Source organism: Zootoca vivipara, chromosome 8 (genome assembly GCF_963506605.1).
Source record: "Zootoca vivipara chromosome 8, rZooViv1.1, whole genome shotgun sequence".
Taxonomy (NCBI): Eukaryota; Metazoa; Chordata; class Lepidosauria; order Squamata; family Lacertidae; genus Zootoca; species Zootoca vivipara.
Genome location: NC_083283.1, coordinates 20,850,575 through 20,878,065, shown reverse-complemented (window position 1 = coordinate 20,878,065; position 27,491 = coordinate 20,850,575). Strand labels below are relative to the sequence as shown.

Here is a 27,491-nt window from a genome sequence, read left to right as displayed (position 1 = left end):
AAAGAATAGAGAATAAAATAAAGTTATGAAGGAGGCCAAATAGGTTAGGGAAGGGATCAAAATTTAAAGAGAGAGGGAGCGAGAGTGAGGAAAGAAAAAATTAGCAAAAAGAGGGGGGGAAATAGGGGAAAGGGATAAGGAGGGGGAAAGGGAGAAAAAAAGGAGATAAAAAGAAAGAAAAGGAGGAGGAGTAAGGAAAGAAAAAAAGAATGGAAAAAAGGAAAAAGTAAAGAGACAAGAAAAGAAAAGTAGAAAATAATGAAAAAAGAGGGGAGAGGGAGAGAGAATTAAAAGTGCAGGGAGGGGAAGACCAAAAAAAGCGTCGAGAGGAGAAAGAGCAAAAAAAAAAAAAGGACTAGATGTGAAAGAACAGCAGGTCAACGTATCTAAATGTGTTTTATGCAAAAAGATATTCAAGATCAACAATGTCAACAATAATCCCCCTTTAAATCAGATCAATAGAGTCAATGCAGTACATTCAATAAGCTAAGGGGTTAGTCTAGTATTTAGCCACTTGACCTGCAGATGGCAGCACTGTTTCACTTTGAAGCTATTTCACAGTGACTCAGCACGCCCTTTAGTCTCCTCTTTCTCCTCTTTTCCTCCTTTTGGCGACGTAATGCTTAAGTGTTCAAAATCTAGCCTTCATTCGTTGAATCAATAGCTGTCTTCCCCCTTTATTATAGTTTCCTAGAAGCAGTAAAACGTCTATCGCTATTAAATGAAGATATACGAAGATAGATACTATTAGTCACACCCCAGAAGACATTTCAAACCCCATGTCCTCATATAAAATCACAATGGACCTCAGAAAATGTTTGCATGGTAATATAAATGCAGTTATTTATATAAATATAAATGTCTGTAAACTTTCAAAAGTGGTAGCAATGGTCAAAACTGCAGAGGAAAATATTCATGAATTGAGATAATCTCAGCTGCTTCCCAATGCTGAAGCATCATACAGAAATCAAAACTGAAGACTAATAGGGCTCCACAGTAGGTTGCAGAAGCAGGGCGAACAGAATTATTTTCATCTGGTTTTTTTGACCTAGAGAGACAAGAGGACGAAAACATGATGTAATCCTTCCAAAGGAGGATGTCTCTTAATTCTTATTGCCTCTCTTGGTGACAGAAGTAAGAGCTTATAAGAAAGGGTGGGATTCAACAAAGTGTGCAGCCACAGTTTCCCCATGATTTCTAGTCATGGGTCCAAGAGTTTTATTTTTTCGTCCTGTCACTTTCCTCGGGAAGACCTCTTTACAATGAGTTGGAACAATTGTCAATAGGGTTTTCTGCAGATTGGCATTTGCTCTGATGTTGCATCAGGGATTTCTCAGGGGAAGCAGTGGGACAAAAATAAATCCCTTCTCGGACCTGTGACTAGAAATTGCAGGACAAACAATTGCAGGACAAACTGTGGATGGGCCCCTAATTTGTTGCGCAAGTGGAATGAGCTCTATTCACACAAAGGCACAGTTCCATCTAAATCTGTCTCTGGAGGGTTGTGGGAACCTCCTAGGGGGCACAGGGGGGGGGCACCAAGGAAGGAGAGGGGGAAACCACTTAAGGCTTTGTTGAATTGCACCCATCGTTTTGTCAGTCCTCTGCAGTATAGCTGTCTTCACAGCAGCTTCTACTAAGCCTCCCTGGTGCAGAATCACAGACCAAAAAGACACTCATGGATATAACCCAGACTAACCCCTCCCACGGACCCAGGTGGCGCTGTGGTTAAACCACTGAGCCTAGGGCTTGCTGATCAGAAGGTCGGCGGTTCGAATCCCTGCGACGGGGTGAGCTCCCATTGCTTGGTCCCAGCTCCTGCCAACCTAGCAGTTCGAAAGCACATCAAAATGCAAGTAGATAAGTAGGAACCGCTACAGCGGGAAGGTAAACGGTGTTTCCATGTGCTGCTCTGGTTTGCCAGAAGTGGCTTTGTCATGCTGGCCACATGACCTGGAAGCTATACGCTGGCTCCCTCGGCCAATAATGCGAGATGAGTGCGCAACCCCAGAGTCGGTCACGACTGGACCTAATGGTCAGGGTTTACCTTTAACCCCTCCCACACCCAGAACAATACTTTTCATGTGCGGGATGGGAATGCAGTGAAGGCAATGGCCTTGATCCAGCAGACTTGGTGTGGACTTTTCATCCCACAGGTTACTTGCATGTGGCCAGAACTGCTTTGGGACCAGTCAGTTTCCAATGGCCAAATGAGATACTCACATGTCAAAGATGAACTGTATTGTGGGGTTTATTTTCCCTCAGCAGCAACTGCAATCACTTTGCCCACATATGGTGTTCGCTTGACAGGAACAGGCTGGCAAACCTGCAACGACATGTTTCATTTTTATTTATTTCACGTTCACCTTCCCTGCCCACCCACCACCACCAACTCCCACTGCAAGAAGCTTGTCAAAATCAAAATTGCACACTGCCATTTTCAGGGCTGCAGGCTTTATTTTCAACAGCAGTTCAAAACCCATGAGTGGAATTCACATGCTTGCAAAGTCCACCTTCATGGGGTGTTCACTTGGAATGCCCTTCTCCTGGAGACTTGTCAAAGTTGGACCTGAGAACTTTGAGAGGAGACAGATATAAGATTTGACTGCATTGAGCAGCAAAAATCCACCCTCTTTCCAGCAGTCTTAATGCATCCCAAGTTTGAGACTTCCTGGCCACATTGAGATCTGTTGTCGTGTTGTCTTTTTGTTTCAGACCATTCCGGTTTTAGGGGGAATGGATTGGTTTTAAAAGCTGGCAGAGTGACATTTCAAGGTTCATTTGGAATGGGAAGAAACCTAGAATAAAACAAACTGCTCATAGAAGGAAAAAGAGAGGAGGTTTTGCCCTGCCAGATCTCAAACTATACCATGAGGTAGCAGGTCTGGCCTGGATCCACGAATAGATGGTACTAAAAGATACAGACTTGCTGAATACAGAGGGTTTTGACACCCGCTATGGTTGGCATGCCTACCTAGCCTTTGATAAGGTGAAAGTCCACAAAGGGTTTCTAAAAACCCCTGGTGGACCTCACCCATAGAAGCTTTAGCTGTGAAGAAGAAAAATATGACGGGAAGAGCAAAGAATTAGAAAGGCAACAGTAGAGTATTTACAACTTGCAAAAATGACTGGGAGAATAAGAGGAAACTCAAATAAGAAAGTCAGTAAAGATTGGATAGTATTTAAAGAATACCTTAAAATTATTGTGATAATGCAAATCTCCTGACAGACCTAGACTGAATCTTGAACCACAGAGAAATTATATAGCAAAAGCTTTCATGATAAATAATGGAAAAGTAAAATAATAATGAAACTAACAAGATGTAAAAAGTACGAGGTGAATCGGAAGTCAAAAGGTGTGTTATGTTAAATGAGAGATTGTATGTATTGTATTGTCTAAGTTATATGTAAATTGTTGAATAATAAAGATTATTTTAAAATGAAAAGGGAAAAAAAGATCTGTTGTCGTGCAACCAGGGCTGCACTAGATTTGTGTACAAGATCTCAGCTCATATGGCCTCATGAGGATTCCTGTGCCTGTTTCCTCGCCACCTGTTTCTCCCACACCATTATGAGCACTGCGAGCCCTCCGTTCATTAAGCCACACTCCATATTATGACTTGATATTACTGTCCTCAAAAACATGCTTTAAATAGTTAAGAACAGAGGCCTGCTGAGATACCACAGTAATAAATTCTATGTTTTTTTAAACCTATGCATGTTTATCAGCACCAGTGAGGCAGCAGGGCCCTCCTGGTGGTGGTGCTGTACTTTTAGTCAAAGGAGAGAGAGAGATTCCTACAATCCCTAGCATGTCTCATATTATGCATAAAGACTTACTGAATTAATGTTATCATACACACCTGATCCCGCTGCCTGATCCGTTTGTAGACATATTCAGGGAATGGCTCACGGGGAATGTATCTCCCGTCTCCTGCTGCAACGTGGAACTCGCCATTTTGGTAAACCACTTTGCCCCGTGAAATGGTCACCACTGCTACCCCATGGCAGACCATGCCTTCAAATATGTTGAAGTCGATGGCTTGGTGGTGAGTCTTTGCTGAGATCGTCCTGTATTTGGAAAGAACGTGAAACACTGATGCAAACTGTCACCATGGCTGTTTTGAAATCAGCAAATTTTAGATTCCGCTGAGATTCTTGGAAGTCTAAGGAAAACACGGAATTGCGACAAAGGCAGCAATTGTTAGAAACTCTTCCTTAGACGTAAACGTCCACTGGAACAAGCAGTGCTCACTTCCAAGTGTTTAGGGCGGTCTTATAAATCACAGATTTGAAGGAAAATCTACTGGGGAAAATAAATTGGAGTCGAACAAGAGTTTTCCTCTTTTAAGTAGGAAACTCCGCTGTGGTCTTGCTTAGCTCTTATTAACTTCTACGTAAAAAAAGCTTCTGCAGAGAAATGCCTGATTGAGCTGCCATTGGACTACAGTATATACTCTAGAAGCAATCAAAAACAACACAACTGCCAGCGGTTCATTGAGTAGTTGCAAATGATTTAAGAGGAAGGATTTCCCAAAAATTAGATAAAAGTACAATCTCATTTTTTAATAGCAAAATTTGGGATGGGGGTGGGAGAGATAGATAGAGGTGTTTGTGATTCCTATAACTCCTGTTCTCTTAAAATGCTGCAAGCATCACCTGCATCTGTTGAGGCCACCAGATTATTTATTGCTTACTTCTTTCTAGGAATTCATTCGCTCCTCAGTGCTTTTTGCATTTTAATTTCACCTAAGCAGCAGATATTCCGGAAACACTACTTTTCCATATTTATGTGTTCATTCTAAATATTTGTGTATCGCCCTTCAAAAGAAAAACCCTTTCTCTAGGGCAGCTTACAGCAACAATGCAATATGAAAAACAAAGAAAACAATATACCGTATATATGGTTTTCAAAAATCAGGAAAGAAAAAAAGTTACATCAAAGTATCATACACAGTCACATATCGAGATTGCTCTGAATCTCCTGACCCCCCGCCCATCCCATCCGTGGGCCCTCTTGCTTCTATTTTCATATGCATAACAATACTTCTCCAAAGTTTTCATCATCCTAAATTATCTGTACCATATATTCCGGCCTATATAAGACGACTGGGCGTATAAGATGACCCCCAACTTTTGAGAAGATTTTCCTGGGTTAAAAAGTAGTCTTATACGCAGGAATATACAGTAGGTGCAAAAGCAGCATTAAAACCAATCACTGGAAGTTAAATGGTCTCAAATCCCCACTCAGCCATGAAGCTCACTACTGGGTGACCTTGGGCCAGTCACTGCCTCTCAGCCTAACCTACCTCACAGGGTTGTTGTGGGGGGGGTTAAATGAGGAGAGGTAGAATAAGAGTAAAATCTGAGGGGTAGAAATGCTCCTGTGACTTACCTTTAAACCTGTGGCATGATGTTTTATTATTTATTGAATTTATATACTGCCCTATACCCAGTCTCGGGGGTGTTCAGAGAATAAAATATAAACATAAAACCTTAAAATAAGAACAACCCAATAACTCCCAACCCCCAAAAAACCACATTTTAAAAGGGCATAGGATCCTCACAATATTTAAAGTAAGACATACCGTATTTACTTGGCATGGCTCAGGATGTCCCAGGAACACACTATGTCTTTTGTTATGTAGCGACACTCTGCTCCAAGCCCAGACCCTCTGTGAAAAAGCCCTTTCAGCATCAAGGTGCGGTTACACAATACGGCATTTCCTATAAATGGGAATGCACTGCACCTTAGTTTTAGTCATCTTTTTACAACACAAGGGCTTGCATGCGAGATCCAACTGCATACTGGTATAATTCAGGTTGTGAAGGGAATTTGGCATTCTTGTGCAACAAACGCCCTTCCCCCCCCCCCAATTGGACTTTTTGTAGTAAAAAAAAAAGCACCCAAAATGTGGGATAACAATTGCTTAAAGCAACATTGTATTATGTCCCCACAAACAAATCACAATGAATGCTGAATAAACCTCCCTATGAACTTTGTGCAAACAAATCGGGATGAATGCTCAGTGAATAGGTTGTCTGGAAGTGACCTTGAAGGTTGTTCCATGCCACGGTTTTTCAGATGCCCTACTTCTGCAGGAGATGGCTTTATCTCAGCTAGACCCCTTCCTTTCCTCCCTCTACACTCACCCTCTCACATTTTCCTTGGCTTTGAACTATGTGTGTTATTTTGCAATGGAAGTTGTCAGAACTCCTCAGCAGAAAAGCACTCGCCAGTCTTTCCAAAAGAGGAAGATTTCCCCCCTCTATTTTTAAACCAAGTGCATTCACAAAACTGCAGGGAATCAATGGTTGTGCAGAGGGGTGTTCTGCTTGCCATATTTGACAGGAGGATGACTTTTACCAACTAACCACATCTACCAAGAGTCTAGCATAAAGCTGTGACCATATCCCCACCTGTCACAGCAAATGCTCTGGAAGCCTGAGTTCAGCACTGCCATTTTATCCCTTACTAACAGCTGTGTCTCATTCCCCTTTTACGTATCTCTCTCTGGCTCTGGTATGTCCATGATCTCACTCACCTCCGAGTCTTGTGAGATGGGAAAAACTGCTACTTTGCATGTGATCTTCCAAATTCTTTCACACACACCCCGATCACAAAACTGGATCTCTAAGATTCTGTCTTACGATCCTGTACTGGGCAACTTACCCAACTCAAGCATCTTCCCTCCATCTCTGCAATAGTAATTAAGGATGTGCTCCAAGAAACAGGCAGGTAAGTTAGCCTGTGCAATGCAGCACTGCATCTCCCTGCCCCATGCCTCTTTAAAGTCGCATTTTAAGCTACGAAGCCATTTTATTGCTTTTAAATCATTGTTTATTGGCATGTTGTGACATTTAAATCTTTTATTCTTTTGTAAGTAAATGTTGCCATTGCAACTAGTATGCTTATTGCCAGCTCTCTGAAGCAAGAACCTTAGTACTGATTGTTCCTAAATCCCCCATTCCTCCTCCTCCCAATAAGCAAAGTAAGCACAGCAAATGTGATCCTGTCTCTCTCTCTGTGCATGCTGTTTTCTGCTGCAAAGATACCAAGAGTAGTATTATTAATAATTCTACAAAATTAGCTTTTTCTTGAATATGTGTGTTCACACACATGTGTGTGTACAAACACACTAGCAGATTTCACAGCAAAATGCACTCTGCACCTGCTCAGGAACCCTCCCATCATTTCTTCCTCCATATGCTCCAAGGTTAAGCCTGCTAAAGTCAGATGCCAGAACTGAGCCCTGATCAATCTTGCTCCAAAGATAGCTCTAGCGGGAGGAAGAACTGTTCTTTATTTAAGAGGCTTGGAGGAGGTAACCTATTTCCCCAAACCATCACCGTTAAATGCAGGCTCATCTCTTGGGGGTCCCGGTTATATACCCCTCTAGGCCTAAAGAGGTAAAAGGAAAAGCAAGAAAATGAACCAGTCTTCTCTTATATCCATCAAATTTGTCAATAGTTCTCAACCACCCTGATAAAAAAACCAAAACCCAATACAGCAGCAATTCTGAAACACAATTTTCAACTCTGTGAACAAGTCAGTGCAGACAGGACCCAATTCAGATCTATTATTTATTTACCTCTGAGCTTTAAAGATGGGCTGAAAGTCCTGGGAACCCTGCTCCAAATGGGAATGTACTCTTCATGCTTGCAGGAACACTTTTAGTTTACTAAAGGTCCACTCATTTCCCTCTCAAGGCTGCTGCAGCTGCTTATCCCTCACAATTTATAACCCTCCATCAAGGAACTGCTGCAGCTCATCTGCCTGGTGGCAAAGGCGGCAGAGGGTGTTTGGGACCAAGTCGCCCTCCCTTCCACCCAGAGCTCTTATGTGTCACAAATTAAGAGTCCTCAGCTGAGGCAGCACTGAAGCCCTCCAGCTTACAAGCTTGGAATTCCAGGAATAGGCTTCAGAAAGCCATGGCCCTGAAGGTCAAAGGTGAGGTTGGACGTGTGCCACACTGCCCACCGATATTAGGCAATATGTACCAACAAGTTGGAGGATCTCAGCCTTGTCAGATGGACCTTGGAGGATTTCCCTGCTTTGCCCCTCCAAGTACACATGGGAGCTGGGCACAAAATGGTGGCTCATGGAGCAGATCCACCTGCGTTCCTTACAGCAGGACAAACTGAGCGCACAACCTAAGTGGAAATTTGTATTTGACCTGTCATCATGCCATGAATCTATGGGTCAAGATGCTCCATACATTTGCATAAAAATAATGATCGGGCTTAGTTCATTCATCTGCCTGAAGCGCTCCTCAATAAAACACAAGCCTTGATATAGTGAACAGACCCTTTCGTCATTTTGTAGCATTCCTCATTTGCCCTGGTGCCCCTGCTTTTCAACGAAAACTGACTTTCAAAGCAGCTTAAAATCAGAATCCAAAGTAAAGGGACTACACTACACTAGGGATTCATGAAGGGCATTAACTGATGTCAGCATCCAAGCTCCTTCCTCTGGAAGCGAGCAGAATGTGTTACAGGTAGGGGCAGGGGACAGATAACCTAGGCCCAGGATCTAAATGCCTATCTAGCCCTCTCAACTCTTCCCAGGCCACACCCTTCTGTCCATGCCACGCCCCTCACCACCCCTACTTCCACAAGCGCTTTTGCCTGGTGGGAATGTGTCCTTGACCTCTGATAATGCCTCTTGGCTGCCCAGGTGGAAGACAATAGGGTGGGGTGTGTGTGGAAATAATTTGCATTCATTTCTCCACCCACTTTCATCTTTGGCCCTGCCCACCATGGGCATGCAACAATGGAAAGCTGTTCGGATGGGATTGTGGCCTTTGGTCTGAAAAGGATTCCCCATACCTGAGAGCCCAACTAGCACAAGTAGCAGATTTGGGGCCTAGCAGTCCTCTCCATTTCCCAAGGTACACTATCTTAGGCTGCGGCGTAATTGCCACACTGTTCATTCTGGTCTTGTGCTCCTGTCACAATAGTTAATAATGCTTGGAGTTCAGGACCAAAGTATAATTATCTCCAGAACATCCTTAGGGAAGGGAACATATAAAATCCACTGGCACATTCAATTTATGGATTCAGAAACAATGCAAAGCAAGTCAAGAAACAAATAAACCCCAAGTGTATCATTAAAAAGTTGAGAGAGGTTTGTGGGTTTTTTTTTTTTAACTTGCAAACTATTTTTTAAATACAGAATTGGAATCACAGGGCCATTTTCAGCCTGCACAGACAAATGGATGAAGCTAGTTTACACCAAGATAACCATTGTTCCCTAAGGCCTAGAACTATCCAATGTAACTGGCAGCGGCCTTGCTTGCATGCAACACTAAGTCACAGTTAACGTTAGCCATTGTTTGGTTAATAAACCATAGTTAAAGCTCAAGTCATCTCCCAGCAATCATACAAACCACGGCTTGCCAGACCACAGCCTAGTTTCTCTCCCTGCTGCCTTCTCCACATCTCCCCAATATCCCAAACATATTCACAGTTCAGTAGCAATTCCTCACTGGGACTACAGCCTATTTACTATTGGCCAACTGTATAGAAGAGAGCGTGGGAAACCTGCTTGGTCACTCTTGGCAACTGACTCTTGCCTCTCCCACGACTCAGGCAGGGGGCTTTTCTACTTTTGATAACTGAGCTCCTTTGCCTGGAGAAGGCAAGGATGATCCCAGGACCTTGGGTGGAATTCAGTCTCACTATTATGAACGTTCCATCTGTGTAAGCTTTTCAGTTTGCCAGATGGAATGATCTCCCACTTTCCTCCCCTGTGTGCTGTTCTGGGGGGTGGGGTGTCTCTGGACACACCCACCCGTCACTTTCAGGGATGCACGGGGTAGGAGAGTGTGGAAGGGCGTTGCACAAGCAGAAGTCCTAGAGCAGTGCTTCCACCGATAGGGCTCCTTAGGTACAAATCTGACCCCTTGTGTGCAAGTAAAGCACATGTCATGTCCTACCACCGAGGAATGGCCATCTGCCAAAACTATTATAGCCTGCTCTTCATTTAAAAAAATAACTCCAAAGTGGGTTACAGTATAATATGCAGTAACATACACTTGGACTGCCAACATATGTTGTTGCCTATTACAGGTGTTGCCACCTATCACAGATTCAGCCAACACTGAGGGCAGCACCACCTGGGCTCCCTGCTGAAATATGAGAGGCCCCATCAGTACTGGCATTCCACCGGCTCTTGAAGACACAACTGTTTAGGCAAGCATTCCCCTGAACTCAAAATTCCTCATCCAATTGTTTTAATTGATCTTTTAATTGTTTTAATTGTTATGCTTTTTGATAGACTTGTTTTATTGCAAATTTTAATCATGATTGGTTTTAATGTTTCAATGGAATTGTTTTATTGTGACTACACATGGATTTTATAATTGATTTTATACTTGTAAACTACATAGAGGCCATTTGGGCATGTAAACTCTTTACAAAGTAATAAATGTTTTAAATTTTTTAGATTTTATTTTTCATTGTTTTTTATTACAAATGTGTTTTCCGAGTGTAGGTAGTCCTGAACTATTGAGGCCCATCAGCCCATGATGGAATTTATGGTCCAAAATATCTGGAGGGTAGCAGGCTGCTTTAAACAAAGTATACCGAGGGCTCTTTCATGGATATAAATGTATATAGGTGGAAAAACCTTGAGATACCTTGGCCTTACATCTAGTGATGTTTTCACTAGGTCTGCCACAACTGTTTTTAAATATTGGTTGATTTATTTCCAAACGTAAGTGACCCTTTACTTGAAGCTGTCTTTTTGCTGTGTGTACATGAAATACATACTAAGGCAGGAATGGAGAATCTGTGGCCCTCCAGATGTTGTTGGACTCCAATTCCTATCAGCCCCATCCAGTATGGCCAGAGATCGAGGATGATGCAAGTTGTAGTCCAACAGCATCTTGGAGGGCTACACAATCCCTGTCTCTACAAGGCATGCTGTATATATGATGAAGCACACCTGTCTCTTTCACCACCCCTCTTTAGAAAAAGAAAACTCTTTCATAGTTTGGGCTGGCCTTTCTAGACCCCAGGCAACACCCACAACAATTAGAAAGCACCTGTAGACATGCAAACGAAGCAGAACAGCGCATTCTCTGATTAAAAAACAGCTTTGACAGTTCTGGAGGGCTCAGCTCGATAAAAGTTTCACATCAAACCGTTTTCTGTTATCACTGACAACTTCATTGCTGCAGAGCATTGCCAGGAAGCTCCTGAAAGTTCCTGCAATTGCTTTGAATGTCTGGCTGGTATTGATTGCTCAGCTAATGGCAAAAGCTTCTGAACGAAACTGCAGCTGCCAATTTGTAATTTATGACCATGAGTGCCTATTTCGGCCAACCTTACTACTAGTGGACCTGAGCACAGGAAGTGGGCAAAAGTCAGATACGGGGTTTGCTGAGCCCAACAGGGCAGCCCTTATCCACCTGGTGCCTTCCAGGTGTTTTGAACAGCAACTCTCGTTGCTGTGGCTGATGGGGGTTGTAGTACATAACATCTGGAGGGTACCGTGTGGATGAAGGCCACAATAGGATTGATATAATTAAGCTCGGGCAAGGGTCTCAAATAGAACCCCCTGCACTTTCTTATAAAATAAATTAATTTAAACATTGTTTGGGGTTTTTTGTTTTTTTTAAAGAAGACAGGACTGGGAAATGGGAGTGATTATGGGAAAGGTGAGTTTTAGCTTCTAAGGAACTAGACACTTGAGTCTTCCGCACAGGAGAACTATGTAAATAACATGGCACTGCTTGCTTTGACTTCCTAGGAATTTTCTCTCTGCAGAAAGCAGCTGTTTTGTGAGGCTGCATGTCAGAGGAAATGCACACTGTGTTCACAAGCAGCTGACTTTGTTCTTTGTTCTTCCTTTTAACCGAAATAAAAGGGCAAGCAGATTGAAAGCGTGTGATCTTCCTTTGTGGGGAGGAGGAGAAAAAAGTGATGCCGTAGAATCTCCATGAAATTACATGGATAAATTCCTAGGGAAATCAAAGCCTTGCACTTAATTCAACAGTGCAATAAGTTAAAAACCAGTAACCTATTTCTCTTCATTTCCTGTATCTAGAAATGGTAGCAGACAATTATAATTTAAATACATGCACACAATATACTAAGGAAGTGATATTTGTCCATTATCTGTTATATTTACTGACACTAATTCCAGGCAGTGTGCACAAGATTACAGAATTATAGGCCACGGGTTTATAATAGTAGTGTGCGTAAAACATACTGCGCTGTATGTTGATATAAGGCTTGCAAAGACTTGTTTAACTGAAACAGAAATTACATCGAGACCTAATTACATGTTTTACTTCAGTAGTGTATGCAGAAACTAAGCACAAAGTCTAGCATTTGGATGTGAGTCTGCAAAATTCAGGTACATTTATATGAAGTTGGGGGAGGGGGGGAGAAATGGGTGGGAGGGCAGCCAACACCCAGTCCCCCTCCCAAATCTTGACAGCCTGCTAGCTTTGCAGCAGCCACTGCGCTCTTTCTGATTTTGACTTTACCTCTTCTGCTCTGCCCATCATTTCCCCCACTGCAACAACACACCTACATTTCAGAAAAAAGCTTGGGTAAGGCTGATAAAAATACAAGCCAGCCTCCTTTCCCTTCCTCAACATCACTCTCTAGCCTCTGTCTGCATTCTTCCTGCCACAGCATCTCCTGTTTTTGCGGCCATGTTTCTGCTGCAGCTATTTTAAATTGCTGTCTTTTAAAAAAAGGATGGGCTGTGTTTGCTTCAACACAGCATGTGTCCTTTAAAACACACTGAACTGTTAAGTGCAAGAAAAGTGAGGAAAGGCAAAAGATCAGGCATATATGAGGGAAGGATCACTGATGAATCTGCATCAAAGAAGTCCCAGGACTTTCCCAAGGATGCCCATACAGAAGAATTCTTACGGTAAAGAATAGGGTAGACAAGATCTTAATTGTACTCAGAGTCAGACCAGCAAAGGAAGCAGACAAATAAGCAGATTTCTGCAGCCACATCCACGTCCCTTTCAGACTGCAACATCAAAGTGGCAAATTCACTGGGTGACCTTGGGCCAGCCACTATTTCTCAGCCAAACCTACCTCACAGGGTTGTTGTGAGGATACATTGGGGAGGAGAAACATGTACACCACCTTCAGCTCCTTGGAAGAAAATGTGATATATAAATGTACAATTTTTTTAAAAAAAATTGCATGTATTGCCTGCTGTCACTCAAATTCAATACTTTTCATTCAAACATTCTCTTGCCAGTCAAAAGGCTAAGCAATTAAGGCTGCAATCAGGGGCGTAGGAATATGGGGGTGGTGGGGGCGGGGCACCCTGGGTGGCAAGATCCCAGGGGCGCCATTGTGGCTGCCCGCCCCGCCCCCAAAACGTGTGCCCCGCCCCTGCATGCAGCGCACCCAACCCCAGAACGCACGCCACGCCCCCAGAACGCACGCCACGTCCCTGGGGGCAGTGCGCCTGCCCTCTGCCCCCGGTGGCGGAGCATGAAGCTCCACCTCTGGCTACAATCCTATTCCTGGGAACTTACCCCTGGGTAGACATGTATAGGATTGCACTAGTGGTAATGCTGTTAATGCTCGTAAGAGAATCACTGGTTCCAAACACGGCTTTCTCAAAGATTCATCCAGCTGCACCCTAAGAGCACAATATATCACAAAGCAGTACCTGCACAAGGCTTTTTTGTGTGTCCCCCCCCCCAATAAACTGGGTGTTGTTGTTCAATTTTTTTTAAAAAAAAAAACAAGTTGTCATGACATTGGTCCAAGTAATGGAGTAAAGAGTGAAATATAAAACATTTCACCCTTAACACAATCTTTCTTGTGGGTTTGCTCTCCATCACTCTACAGTACAGGTGATAAATTTAAGGTGTCATGTATATCAAAGTGTGAAAAAAAGCTGTTTGGCAATTCATAAATACCACAAATTGAAGGGTTTCTTGATATCTTAAGTGCTATTTAATGAATATTTCAGTACTGGCATTTCCTGAATAGACGGGGGGGAAGGCAATTCTTTCTCTCATACATTTTAAAACTGCATTCCAATACATCCTCCCTCAGATGCATTTTTTTAAATAAAAAAACCCTGTCATATTATAGTGCAATTACTTCAAGTTTACTGTTAATCATTATTCAGCCTAAGGTGTGCTCTGTATCGACATTGTAACACAAAGCCTTTTTGGGTGCCTATTGCAATCCATAGCACATTAATTTGAGGCATATTTAGTTAAAATCAACTCAATCTGTGCTGCAATCTTCTGCATACTTATCAGGAAGCAAGAGCCTTCAAACTCCATAGGTCCTATTTCTGAATAGATGTGTACAGAACTGTGCCATTAATTCCACATAAGCATATTGTAAACTGGAGTGCAACATAGTTTATTCATGGCATGACCTCAATTCCTGCTGCACATAATAATAATAATAATAATAATAATAATAATAATAATAATAATAAAGCGATAAAACATCAAACATTAAAAACTTCCCTAAACAGGGCTGCCTTCAGATGTCTTCTAAAAGTCAGATAGTTGTTTAGTTACAGAGCAGAGTTGCTCCAACTGCAAATATGTTTTCTCAGATCACTTTCCTTGTGACACTACAGCTTGATTCTGCAAGCCTGCTGGAGAGGCTGCCCCTTTGCTGTCAATGTATTTAATTGCAAATGTTTTCAGCAGGTGACTCAATTCCAGAGTCTACCTCTTTGCCATCATGGAAAGTTAAAGGAGAGAGATGTGAGTATTTTCAGGGGCCGGCTCTAGGTAGAGTCCCGGTGGCATGAGGCTGGTAGGTGGGGCGCTGCGCGGTGAAGCCGCACGAAAGCCATGCCGCGCTGCGAGGGCGCCGGAGCGATCTCCACCCCTCAGCGCCAGGGTGCCCGACCTGCTCGAGACTGCCCTGAGTATTCTAACAGCCTTTCTAACATACGAGTGGGTAACAGGAACCTCACTTTTTTCTTCTTTCCCCTTTTAATTATGCCTACACACAATTGCACTTCAGCCTTAGGGATTTTGGAAACTCCTGCTGGAATCAATTGGGTTTACTTCTGAGGAAACCTGGTTAGCATTAAGCTGAAAGCTAGCTGGCTGTCTTAACTGCAGAGCAATAAATCATGACATTGTGTTGTTACGCAAAGGGGATCATTATGCCCAGTCCTAAACTTTTATATGCTGGTGTGGCAGATCATTGTGTCAGGCGTTAAAGAAAAGAAAACAAGTTTGCAGCCTGAACTCAGTGTGTTATTGTTGTGTGCTAACCCTGAATGTCAAGCATAGTTGATTGTATATGGATTTCTTTTGCTGGTCCCATAATATCCCCAACCATTTTTCACAGAGATGTCTAAATCCTCTCCAAAGGCTTCCAAATGAAAGCCTCCCAATTCTCTCTAGTCATGTATCAACATCTGCCCATTGCTTTAGGCTCCCATCACATCTTGCATTTTTATTCTGTATTTTGTAATGTAGAAAATGATGCTGAAGCAATGCTGGAGGTTTCTCTTTCAAATGTGCTAGCTGTCAAGGGAGTAACTGGTATTTCAACGTTAAGGGCTAGCTTAATTATTTTTTCCCTACGATGCCCTCACACCCTCCAAACTTTGATGTCTGTAAAGTGAATTCTCCTCCTTTCGTAACAATTGAGCTGGGAAGTATGGCTCACTTCAATCTTACTGTTTTTATTTTCTTCCATGGTTAAACTAGGAACTGTGTGGCATACAACTTGGACTTGGTTCACACAATATGATAAGGCAAACTAAGGCTGCATGTAACAGCAGTATATTAAATTTCCCCATTTCACTGTTAATTTCTGCATTGTATTTGCGCTTTCACATGACATAGAAGTCACTTCCAGAAATCTAGTGTAGGTTCATCATTCATTTCCATATTAGTAATTACTTTCGGGGGGGGGGAAATTTGTTTGCAACCCCATTATTCTGAAATATCGGGAGTGTAATGTGATGAAATTTAGGGAGGTATACTGGCATACAGTTCTTTCCTGCCACTTTCATGGGGGGGAATAATTGGGGAACAGAAGCATGCATGTGGCAAAAGGGTGAAGGAGGGGCAACTCTGTCCAATGGTGTTCGTTACTGTGCAACACCAGGCCCACTGGTGTGAATGAGATTTGGTGTGACATGCCAGAGTATCAGCCAAAAAGTTATAGTTCTGTAGCACAACAGGAACTTCAGTGTGAAAGGAATGTTAGAAAACAGGACAGAAACCATACCATTATATTAGGATACCTGCTCTTTCTTCCTAGTGTGGCACACGCATGCTCATCACTGGACCACTCTGTGACTCTTTTTGCCAGAAAGAGTCAGACAGCCTATGTTGCTTATTGTAAAATGAGAACTGACATTTTGTTGTGGCTCCTTACCTGTGAAATGCCCTCCCCAGGGAGGCTCACCTGGCACCATTGTTACATATCTTTAGACACCAGGCAAAAACATTCCTTTTTCATCAGCTCTTTGGCTTCTAATTCTCTATGGCCTTTTTGTGTGGGTGAGATGTTTTAATCTAGTTTTTAAAAAACAGAATTGCCTTTTAGATTATTATTTTTTAATGCTTGTTTTAATGTATGCATTTGCTTTTGGCTTAAAACATTGTAAGTCGCTTCGATTTGCTGTGGCCCAAAAGTGACTAATGCATTATAATAATAAATCTAATCATCGCCATCATTATCATTCTGAAATGACTGAAACATTGTTACTCTTGAGATATCTGCCGATTATCACCGCACAGTATGAAGGCTGCCTGTTGGCTTTCCATGACTTCTAGGCCATGTGCTCCCTCTCCTGGAGAAGTATAAGGTCACGTAACCAGTCGGATTTAAACATTCACAAGCTGCTCATCATTTCATCCCCATTCATTCCAAAGTTAAGAGATAAAACACGCTACGTGCAGATGCAGAACAGAAGCCAGAAGTTGCATTTCGTCCATAAAGTATTGATTGAGCTTTGAAATGAGCACACACCCAACAAACATCTTATTCAGTGAACAACTCTCCCATAAAGAGAAATGCATTTCTGTAATCATAATTATCTGGGATGGCAGATAGCAGAAATAGGACTATTCCTGGCTGGTAGGTGGATACCAACTTTCACCTCCCCAGTCGTCTTCTGCACTTGGAGAGCAGCAGCCTGTTGGAAGAGCCTGAATTGGTCCAGGGAGAGAGGCTAGCACAGAACTGGGACCTTTCCCTGGGCTTAAAAATGGCTAGCTATGCCATGGGTAATTTGTCCAATGTATTTTTAGCAAAGTATGTGATAGTTTTTGGCACATCATTTAGGTCTTTTTAGGCATCACTATGTGGACATGAGCTAGCCTGGAGAATGCTCGGAATCACTGATCATATCAGGAAAATAGCAATTAATGTAAAAGTACAAGCAATGTTGCTTTTTCTACATGGTCAGCAATACAGAAAACACTTTTTTTAAAACATTCTGACTAGTCAAAATCCTTTGCATAGATATACTGTGGCTAGCACCATATATCCTGTGAATAATTCAAATGGGGCATCATTCCATCACCAGGATTTATGTCTTCAAAAATGCATTCCTAGAAGGATAGACAGTTGTGATTTGATTACTCTCAGACCATACCTTGTAGCTTTGGGGTCCCAAATGACAATGTCAGCATCAGAGCCCACAGCTATTCTCCCTTTCCTTGGGTACAGGTTAAAGATTTTAGCTGTATTCGTGCTGGTGACGGCCACAAATCTGTTTTCATCCATTTTGCCACTATGCTGCAAAGAAACAAAAAATAGGCATTAGCAAGGAAGGGAATACATAAGCCTATTGCAAGCAAACTCACCCTCTGTTGAGGAGTGTAGGTGAGATAACCTCTAGGCAGAAAATTTCAATATAAAAATATGTAAACTCCCAGTAATATGCTGACGAACGCAAATTCAGCACCTAAGGAGTAATTCTTTGTTACAGAAATATTCTTTTGGGGAATAACAAGTTCAACATTGATAGCCTTGCTCCTTAAAACTATCTGTTCATTTGTGGAATGAACAAAGAGGCAGTGTGGTGTAGTGGTTACAGTGTTGGACTAGGACTTGAGAGGGTTCGAATCCCCATTCAGGCACGAAACCCAGCGGGTGACCTCATGGCAGTCATTATATTCCAGCCTAACCTACCTTACAGGGTTATTTGCATGGATAAAATGGAAGTGGGGGGAGAGAGAGGTGTGCAAATCACTATGAGCTCCTTAATGGAAAGGGGGCATATTAATGTAATAACAAATAAACTGATCCAATTTGCTAGGCATCAGTCTCCAGAGTCAAAGGGATAAAAAATGAACTTCAGTCATATGTTGTTCACTTATTCAGAAAGTTCACAGCCCCACCGTTCACTATATCAATTCTCAAGTGAAAGAACAACAAAAGCAACAACAACAACACTGGTTCCGTAACAAACCAACTTACAGTTGATTCATAATCACCTGTACCTTGAATCTAGTTCAGAAAGGAACTGCTAAACCAACAGAGTTCACATGAGACTGGTGTGGTGCAATCCAAAGAGCTAGTACAAGAAAACAGTTTTACATTTTGGAGCTACTGTAGCGTCCAAACAATCTTCAAGGCAGCCCCTTACAGATTATGCTAGAGTAGTCAAGTCAGACAGTTCCCAGAACATGTGTCATGGCAGTCTCTCTTCCAGTAAGTTTGTATCTTTCAAAGTATCTAGTTCAAGTCCTGTGCACTGCGGAGAGTGAAAGAGGTGTCTGAGCAGGGCTGTTTTGCGGGGCCGAGAGTCTGGGGCTTGAGAGTTGAGTCCGGAGAAGAGCCCGCCCATCGGCTAGAGCGCTGTGGCGAGCTCCTCTGCTGCGGGCGGCTCTAAGCCGTGAGTTCGGGATGACTGAGCCAATGAGACTCTGAGGCAGCTGGCTGGGTCCGCCCTCCTGCACCCCTGGGACTGGGCAACCGGGAGGGCAGGTGGATCTTTGCACCCCGGCACCGCATATGCTTAAGACAGCCCTGTGTCTGAGGATTTAAGTACCTCCTCAGAGGCAGGTGGCTAACTTGTCACTGCTGCTTATATTGCTCCCCATTCTGAATGACAACAAAATAAATCCTACTCACCACTCCTTTTTCCCACACAACTGACATCCTGTCCTCCACGCCATTCACCCCATTGGGGATCTTGGTAAAATCATCCTTCCCCAAAGCCTTCTGGCAGATGTCAAAGGTACAGTTATCTGTCGCTGTCACAGTTAAGTCACCACTGAAAAAGAGAAACAATTCCAAGTTAAGCAAATCTGAACATTCAGAAACAGAGCTTGGTACAAATGATGGACAAAGAATCAACCACAAGGTACTGGCTTGGTTCTCATGTTATAGCTTCCTGTGACCATGCAAACATGCTGGTTCTCAGCAAAGAGTTTGAACTTGCTTTGCTCCTCTCTGGTCCTTTTAAGACAGCCCAGCTCAGCGTGCCATCCAAATCTAGGATCATGGATAAGGTCTTTCCTCCTTAACCACAACCTGTCATCATAGGACCAGCTTTGGCGAGATGTAGCTGAGGATGTCCCTGTGCAGAGCAGCCATCATAGAGCAAACTGCCGTCTGTATCCACACAACAGACTTCACCAGTTGGCTGCCACATGGCTGCTATTTTCATTTTGATCATTTACTTAAGCTGGTTATACCTTGCTTGGGAAGGGCTGTGGCAGAGTATCTGCTCTGCACACAAAGCATGCCAGGTTCAGTCCCTGGAATCTCCAGGTAGAGATGGGAGAGCCCCTTGGATAGCTGTTGCCAGTCAGTGCAGAGCCAGGTGGACCAATGGTCTGACTCAGCATAAGGCAGTTTCCTACATCCCTAAACCAGGCATCCCCAAACTTCGGTGCTCCATATGTTTTGGACTACAATTCCCATCTTCCCCAACCACTGGTCCTGTTAGGTAGGGATCATGGGAGTTGTAGGCCAAAACATCTGGAGGGCCACAGTTTGGGGGTGCCTGCCCTAAACCATGCTGAGACTATATTTCCAAAGCAGACCACATGGATAAAAACCTATTTTGACAATAACAACTGCAAAAAATAATAATTAAAAAAATGAAGAAAGCATTAGATGCACACAGCACAGTAAGTTGAAAGACCAGCAGAACACAGAAAAAAATACAGCAGTCTATTATAAGATGCCTTCCAGAACAGAAATTTCTTCTCTAAAATGAGAAGTTAGCTTGAAGGATCTCCTCAGAGAAATTTCCAAATCTGTGGTGCTACCACAGAGAGGACCCTGTCCAAGGTATCTTGTTGCACTCTTATTTGCTGAATGTTTGTGGCATGAAAACACAGACTGGGCCCAAATAAGGATGGATGGCTTCATCTGTTTAATTTCCTTCTTGCTAAGGCATCCAGATGCTGCTAAGAAGTCATACGTGAGTATTTTACATGTACATTGCATTAGCTTACTTTGCCAAAAGATTCATCAGGAAGTCTGGAGTAGAAGGATCCGGCCTCAGGGGTGGGCCCATGACATGTGCTGCAGCATGGGACCATTCCTTATGCCAGTAGTGAGTGCCATCTGTTCCAAGGCCGGCAGCTATAGGCTCCCCATAAACAACTTTCCCTGGTGGAGGGGAATAAGAAAATGCATATATTAAGAGGAGTAAACTGACAATGCAGGCTTGCAATATTGCACAATGTACAGCTGGCTACAATATGGCAACATTTGGTTATCAAATAATATATATAAAAATATGGCAACATTTGGTTATACACACACACACACACACACACACACACACACACACCCCGGTATATATATGAAGGTAAAGGGGCCCCTGACCATCAGGTCCAGTCATGTCTGACTCTGGGGTTGCGGCGCTCATCTCACTCTATAGGCCGAGGGAGCCGGCGTTTGTCCGCAGACAGCTTCCGGGCCATGTGGCCAGCATGACAAAGCTGCTTCTGGTGAACCAGAGCAGTGCATGGAAATGCCGTTTACCTTCCCGCCAGAGTGGTCCCTATTTATCTACAGTACTTGCACTTGGATGTGCTTTCGAACTGCTAGGTGGACAGGAGCTGGGACCGAGCAACGGGAGCTCACCCCATTGCAGGGATTCGAACCGCTGACCTTCTGATCAGCAAGCCCTAGACTCTGTGGTTTAACCCACAGCGCCACCTGGGTCCAAATTGATAACCAAATTGATAACCAAACCACTTATTTGGTTATCAAATAATATATAAAATACATACACACACACACACACACACATACACATACACACCAAATTCTACCAATATGGGATTCTACAGGGCTCTATCACACATCGATCTTGATGTCTGCACTATGAAATGGTGTATAAAAGGGTGATAACAGATTGGTCTTCTGGCCTAACAGAACTCTGATGGTGCAAGGTTCCTTATTGCAAGGCGGCTTCTAAGCCTGTTCACCTGAACAGGCTTAGAATCCCCCTTTCATGTCTTTCCCCGTACTACTTTAACCCCACATACATTCAATCCAAATATATGAGCAAGGCTGGTGGGAAACCCAGCCAGTTGGGTGGGGTATAAATAATAAGTTTATTATTTATTACAGAGAATCTAGAAACATGGGAGTTCTGGTGACCAAAGTTGAAAAAAAACACAGAGAAGTTAAACGCTGTATTATGTTCACATTTTATTCTAATGCCTGTAAATTTCAGATCTTGCTTAATGGTTAAATTAGTAGAGATATGGCAAAACAGTCACCACATGAATCCGCAGCAGCCCAGTGGCAGGAGTGCTGCAGCCCTTGAGAGATTGGTTTGTTTAGTTTTTGCAGGCAATAATTATTTCCCCTGCTCCCTTGTCTCCTCCTTTCCATTTTTGTCTCGATTAGTTTTTCTGACCTCCTGATGTTATGTAAGGAGGACGATATGTTTTCATTTTCCAAGCTTGGAAACTCAGAAGCTTGCCAACTTTCAGAGCAAAAGATTGTTGTGCCTGTGTAGCTGTGTCTCCTATGCACATGGCCCATAAAAATCTTGACAGGTAGGGTGAAGTCACTACAACCAACAAACTCAGAACCTCCAAACAAAAAATAAATAAATTTCATGATTACATTGAAATAAGCCCTGCTGGATTCATTGGTAGATTTACTGCCTAGTAAAAGTGCTTTTAGAATTGTAGTCTAAGCCTAGCTTGATAGGCAGGCATGAATGAATGCGTATGCACAAAACTGAAAAGTGGCAGCTGCAAAACCTGCAGAAAGTTACCCTAGACGATGGTGATGCAAATTAAATACCAAAAAAAGATTCTAAGCAGTTTACAAAGTATAAGGAATGGTTATATAAACATTAAAACATCCATGATCAATAATTGGGAGCCAGTGTGACATAACAGTTAAGAGTGGTGGACCTGGAAGATCAGGGTTCGAATTTCCTGCCTATGGTCTAAGGGCAAATGAGGCAGTCACACTGTTGAAGCTAAGCAAGTTTATTTCTGCTCAGCGCCTGGATGGGAGACCACCAAGGAACTCTATATATGCCACCTTAAGGAAGGGAAGCAGGATGTAAACGCACTCTGGTCAAAAATACGTTACAGTACTGGTTTCTGAAGCACTATTAATCCCCTGAAAAGCAAAGATACAATGGTACATACATTTGCCCTATTATCAACTCTCTAAAATGAAGATGTCTGTTTCCAGGCTCATCAGAGCCTATGGAAATAGCCATGAATTTAAAAAAATGCCCAGCCCATTCCATTCTCTAGTAATCTAATATAGCCCTACCAACATTATTAGGGAGGGAGCCCCACTGAATAAAATGGGACTTCTTTTTGAGAAAGCATGCTTATGATTACACTGTTAATATATAAAAGCAACATCATTCTTGGGTCATCAGAACCCTTTTCCAAGTTCAGGAGGATCCATGTTGTCCCGTCTCTCTGCAATGACTCAGTGGGCAGAGGGGCATCAAAGTCAATTTAAGGCTTCAGTCAGTCCTTATACAGTAATGCCTGTGCCGTGTCAGAAAATACCTGTTTCGCCACTTGCATGGCTTCAGATTTTACTGTTTAGTTACATCACACAGCCAGACGGCTTGGGACCTCTTGGAACAAAGATGCAGAAATTTCTATGCCATTATTAATTTAAAAGATCACTCCTGAGACAGGAAAGAGGATGGCAATGTTCGTGCTTAATCACAGGTACATCGAGCATAATGGGGCCTGCATATCTGTAACTAACAAACTGAAGCCCCATTTGACAGATGCAGCCAGGATTTGGGTTTAGACACTGCTTTTACTCGTCAGCTAATTATTTTTCCTTCATTCTTTTTAAATAAGAGAGGTACTATGGCTTGAGGCTGTGTGGAAGCCATGATCTCTGACTTGGTTACGTGACAACTGCTTGGCTAGTGGTGATGCTTACTGAACTCACCATGCACTCAGAGCAGATGGCAGCTTGAGAAAAACCAGGCCCAAGTTCAGACTGAGGCAGAGAAACTCATCAGATACTTCACTGTTATTTATGTTGGCAGTTGTAGCCTAAATACTAAAGAAGCAGGCCCATCTGGTTAGACTATTTATTTATTTTTATTTATATCCCATCCTTCCTCCCAAAGCAGCTCAGGGAGGGCAGCAAACACACTGATGATAAAACTATTAGAACACCTGAAAACAAAAACAGTTATCCAATTTCCAGGTGTGCCCCTGGGAGGCCTCCCAAGGGTTGGGGAGCCCTGATCAATATAATATGCACTTTAACATCTACAGAATTGTTGATGTTGTGTACACGATTCAGACCGAGAAAACACGACACCATGCAAGAATTCTACCTTTCCCACTTCCAATGATTTTGGACTGCCCTGGGGTTTTTTTATTTTTATTTTGTGCTTTGACCTACATATTTTGGCTGATTTCACAGTTTCTTGTGCTTTTACAAAGTTGAAAAACGGAGGATGAGAAAGCGGGCGACACAGCATTGCCAACAGTGGCATCTAGTGGACAAATACAGTGCAACATGGCACAGAAGAGATATTTCCTCAACTCACGGATTTAGTACTGTACAGTGGGCCAGATACTTACACAAGGGTTCGGATTTGGGGGCCCACATGCAAAGTCAGGAACCCTCAGAACCACACGCTGTGAGGCGGAGTGCACCCTTTTTACTGGCCTCCAAAAGTCCTCACAACTCCTTCCTACAGACCCGTAAGCAAGGCACCACCATGCTTATGCGCTGCCTTCCCAAAGATGGGTAACTGAGGCGCCGGGCTTGGTGAAGGAGGCGCAATAGGTCCGGTAGCGTCCCAGAGCCCTCACACTTCCTTCCCAAAGCTAGTCCCCTAAATGTTCCCAGAAAATTAGAGTATTAAAGTAAAGAAGAAGAAGAAGAAGAAGAAGAAGAAGAAGAAGAAGAAGAAGAAGAAGAAGAAGAAGAAGAAGAAGAAGAAGAAGAGGGAGTAGGAGGAGTAGGAGGAGTAGTAGTAGGAGTAGTAGGAGGAGTAGTAGTTTGGATTTGATATCCTGCTTTATCACTACCTGAAGGAGTCTCAAAGTGATAACAATCTCCTTTTCACTTCCTCCCCCACAACAAACACTCTGTGAGGTGAGTGGGGCTGAGAGACTTCAAAGAAGTATGACTAGCCCAAGGTAGGAGCTGCATGAGGAGGAGCGGAGACGGGAACCCAGTTCCCCGGGTTACGAGTCTACCGCTCTTAACCACTACACCATACTGGCTCTCACTAAAGTATGGTGCCTCCTTCCCAGAGCTTTTAAGATGTTGGATTCAGGGGTAATCCTGGAAGGGCAATTCCTAGTGTGTAAGGCAGAGTAATTCCTGTGCCAGCCAGATTTCCCCCTGGAGTTTTATCTATTTCTGCCTGACACCCAGGGATGGAATGTCAAACCTTGAGATCTTAGTGGTACTGGTTCTGCAGCACCTCTGCACAATCTTTAAACACGCTGGGTCAAAAACACACCTTGCCTTCGTGCATCTGCGATCACCGTGGCTGCAGACTTGCTCATTACATGAACTACGTAGAGAGGGCAGTTCACCGAGTTTGCTATGGTGATTGCTCTCAGCGTGGCTTCAGCTTCCACTTCTTCGGGGCGACACAGTTGGTGCCCTTCTGGACCAGTTATTCCCAGGGATAACATCTTCTTTGCACCCTGCAGGCCAGCCACAGCGACACAGAAGTTAATGTTGCTACCAATGGAAAAATTAATGACTTCTCTGTAACTCTGGTCCAGCTATCCAAGTAATTAAGAAACCCCAATAAGTACAAGATTTGAAAATCATTTGTACTGTGATGGTTAGCAACTTAGTTAGCTATAATTTATCAGAACAAATGCCTAGGTTCTAGCCCTGCCTTCAACATCACCATCTCCCACTAGCTCTCTTCTAACTGCATGTTTGGTGAAAGTCTGAAAGGGAGTCTATGAACCATGGGCGTACCCAGGATCAAAACTGGGGGGGGGGCACGCCAACCACGCCCCCCCACACCCCAGCCACCCGATTGGCTGGCTGGCGATGATGTGGCCGGGATCCCCCAAGGAGGCGTGGTCAACATCCACGCCCCCCAGAGGGGAGGGGGGCGTTTCCAGCCTTTGCCGAGGCGGCACAGGGAGCCACCTGCGCTTGCGCTTCTGCCTCGCCCGCTCCTTTACCGGCAGCAGTGACTAAAACGAGGCAGCAGCAGCGAAGCTGCCTCCGTCGAGGGAAACCTGGACCTGGACCTGGGCTAACTTCTGCCTCACCCGCTCCTTTACCGGCAGTGGTGACTAAAACAAGGCAGCAGCAGCGAAGCTACCTCCATTGAGGGAAACCTGGACCTGGGCTAACTTCAGCCCACATACATGCAAATGAAGTGCCGCGGAGCATTTCTGTGCTGTGCTCGCTGTGACTTGAAGGAGTGTGGGCTGAAGTTAGCCCAGGTCCAGGTCCAGGTTTCCCTCGACGGAGGCAGCTTCGCTGCCGCTGCTGCCGTTTCGCTTCAGCTGAGCAGGCCGAGGCGGAGCACAGCTGGCAGCGCCCCTGCCTGTTTTACCCTTTTTTGCTTCTTGGGGGGGGCAGCTGCCCCCCTGCCCCGCGCTGGGTACGCCCATGTTATGAACATTTGGCTGTGCATACATAGGCTCCTCTGGATGACAGAGCCCCAATAACACAGGGCTGCCAATCATATGAGAAGACAATGCACTTTCAGCTGAAGACATGTAGGCTGCCCCTCCAGACATTAATTGAATGTGGGAAGGTCAGGAGCGGCAGAGATGGCAGGACCAGGGGCACAGGAAGAGGGGGGTGATGGGAGCACGCCGCCCCCGGCAGCGCGATCCTGGTAGGGTGCCATCGCGGCTGCCCCCCTGCCCACGTTGGGCGTCCTGCCCCCAGAACGTGTGCCATGCCCCTGCAGGTGGTGCGCCACACCCCCAAAACACGTGCCACACCCCTGCGGGCATCGTGCTCCACCCCCGGGATGCGTGCCAGCCCCGCCCCCGCCTGCTCTCCGCCCCCGGTGCCGGAGCTTCATGGCTGGACCAACATGTCCAGTTCCCCTCTGCCCTCCGTTTGTTAGCAAAAAATGTGTAATTTATGAATCGTTACAATCTCAAATACACAATCTGTTGCAGAGTGGGTGGATGAATGTTCCTGTGTCACCTTGGAGATAGATAATTACCTCTGCAATCAGATCCCCATTTTCTGCATGGACTTGAGCAATCGCACCAATTTGTTTGCACGTAGAAAAGGAAGAGTGTAACTCAAGATCTCCAACCATATAGACACCTTTATATGCCATAAACATCTTAAAGGAGTTTACACCCTTTTCCTGGGCTAGGATTTTCATCTCTTCTTTAACCTGAAAACAACAAAAAAATTGTTAAATGTTCAAACCTCACAATATCCTCTTGAATTTATTTGGCATCAAATCCTACCATCTGATTGGCTAAATTATTTGAGTGTATTATTTGACAGAGATATTTTTACTTGATTGGCAGAACACCAAAATTTCCCAGGATACTCTTCAGGAGACAGTAAGATTTCTCTTTGAAATGTTGTAACCGATAATTACCATATGCAATACTTTAATGACATGAAATAATTCCCTTAGGGACTATGACTCTTTTTTTGGTTATGTATTTTTGGAATTATTGTTTATTATGAAAAAGATGAGCTATTACAGTATCGTTCAATTAATTTTTTAATAATTAAATCACTTTTAAATAAGCTTTTTTATTAAAAAAAATCCCAGGACTAAATCCTCTGGCTACTTTAGCACACCCATCTTGGAAGGCTTCACCCCTGGGCTCCTGAGCATGGTGAAAATTTAGTTTATTACACGTATATATCATTTCACACATCCAAAAGTGTCCTGAAGCGATTTAAAGTTATGAAATACGAAATACATAAAACACTTCACTAAAAGAATACAGATACAAAATACTAAGGGTTGTAGCTAAAGAAGTTGTCCTGTTCACGCAAGCTTGTGAAACTATTTATGTATGCTACTACTGTGGCCCGTGTTTTGTTAGTCCCAAAATGGAAAACGAGTGAGGTCCCATCCAAAGAAGAATGGCAACTTA

General features: G+C 43.6%; 1 protein-coding gene across 2 annotated transcripts in view; it reads right to left on the bottom strand.

Annotated features, from left to right (window-relative positions):
* Positions 1-276: 276 nt before the first annotated feature.
* Positions 277-27,491, bottom strand: part of DPYS (dihydropyrimidinase) — a 42,912-nt gene continuing 15,697 nt past the window's right edge. Inside the window, exons 3-10 of one of the 2 annotated variants that reach the window (XM_035124701.2) lie at positions 26,588-26,767; positions 24,893-25,082; positions 20,403-20,559; positions 19,069-19,210; positions 17,585-17,727; positions 3,864-4,071; positions 2,224-2,326; positions 277-1,048 (exon numbers count right to left, since the gene is read on the bottom strand). In XM_035124701.2, coding sequence (XP_034980592.2) covers positions 2,252-2,326; positions 3,864-4,071; positions 17,585-17,727; positions 19,069-19,210; positions 20,403-20,559; positions 24,893-25,082; positions 26,588-26,767 — 1,095 coding nt within the window. In that variant the 3' untranslated portion in view covers positions 277-1,048; positions 2,224-2,251. Of the gene's footprint in view, positions 1,049-2,221; positions 2,327-3,863; positions 4,072-17,584; positions 17,728-19,068; positions 19,211-20,402; positions 20,560-24,892; positions 25,083-26,587; positions 26,768-27,491 lie in introns of those variants that run through there. The other variant, XM_060277667.1, reaches the window with a different exon arrangement.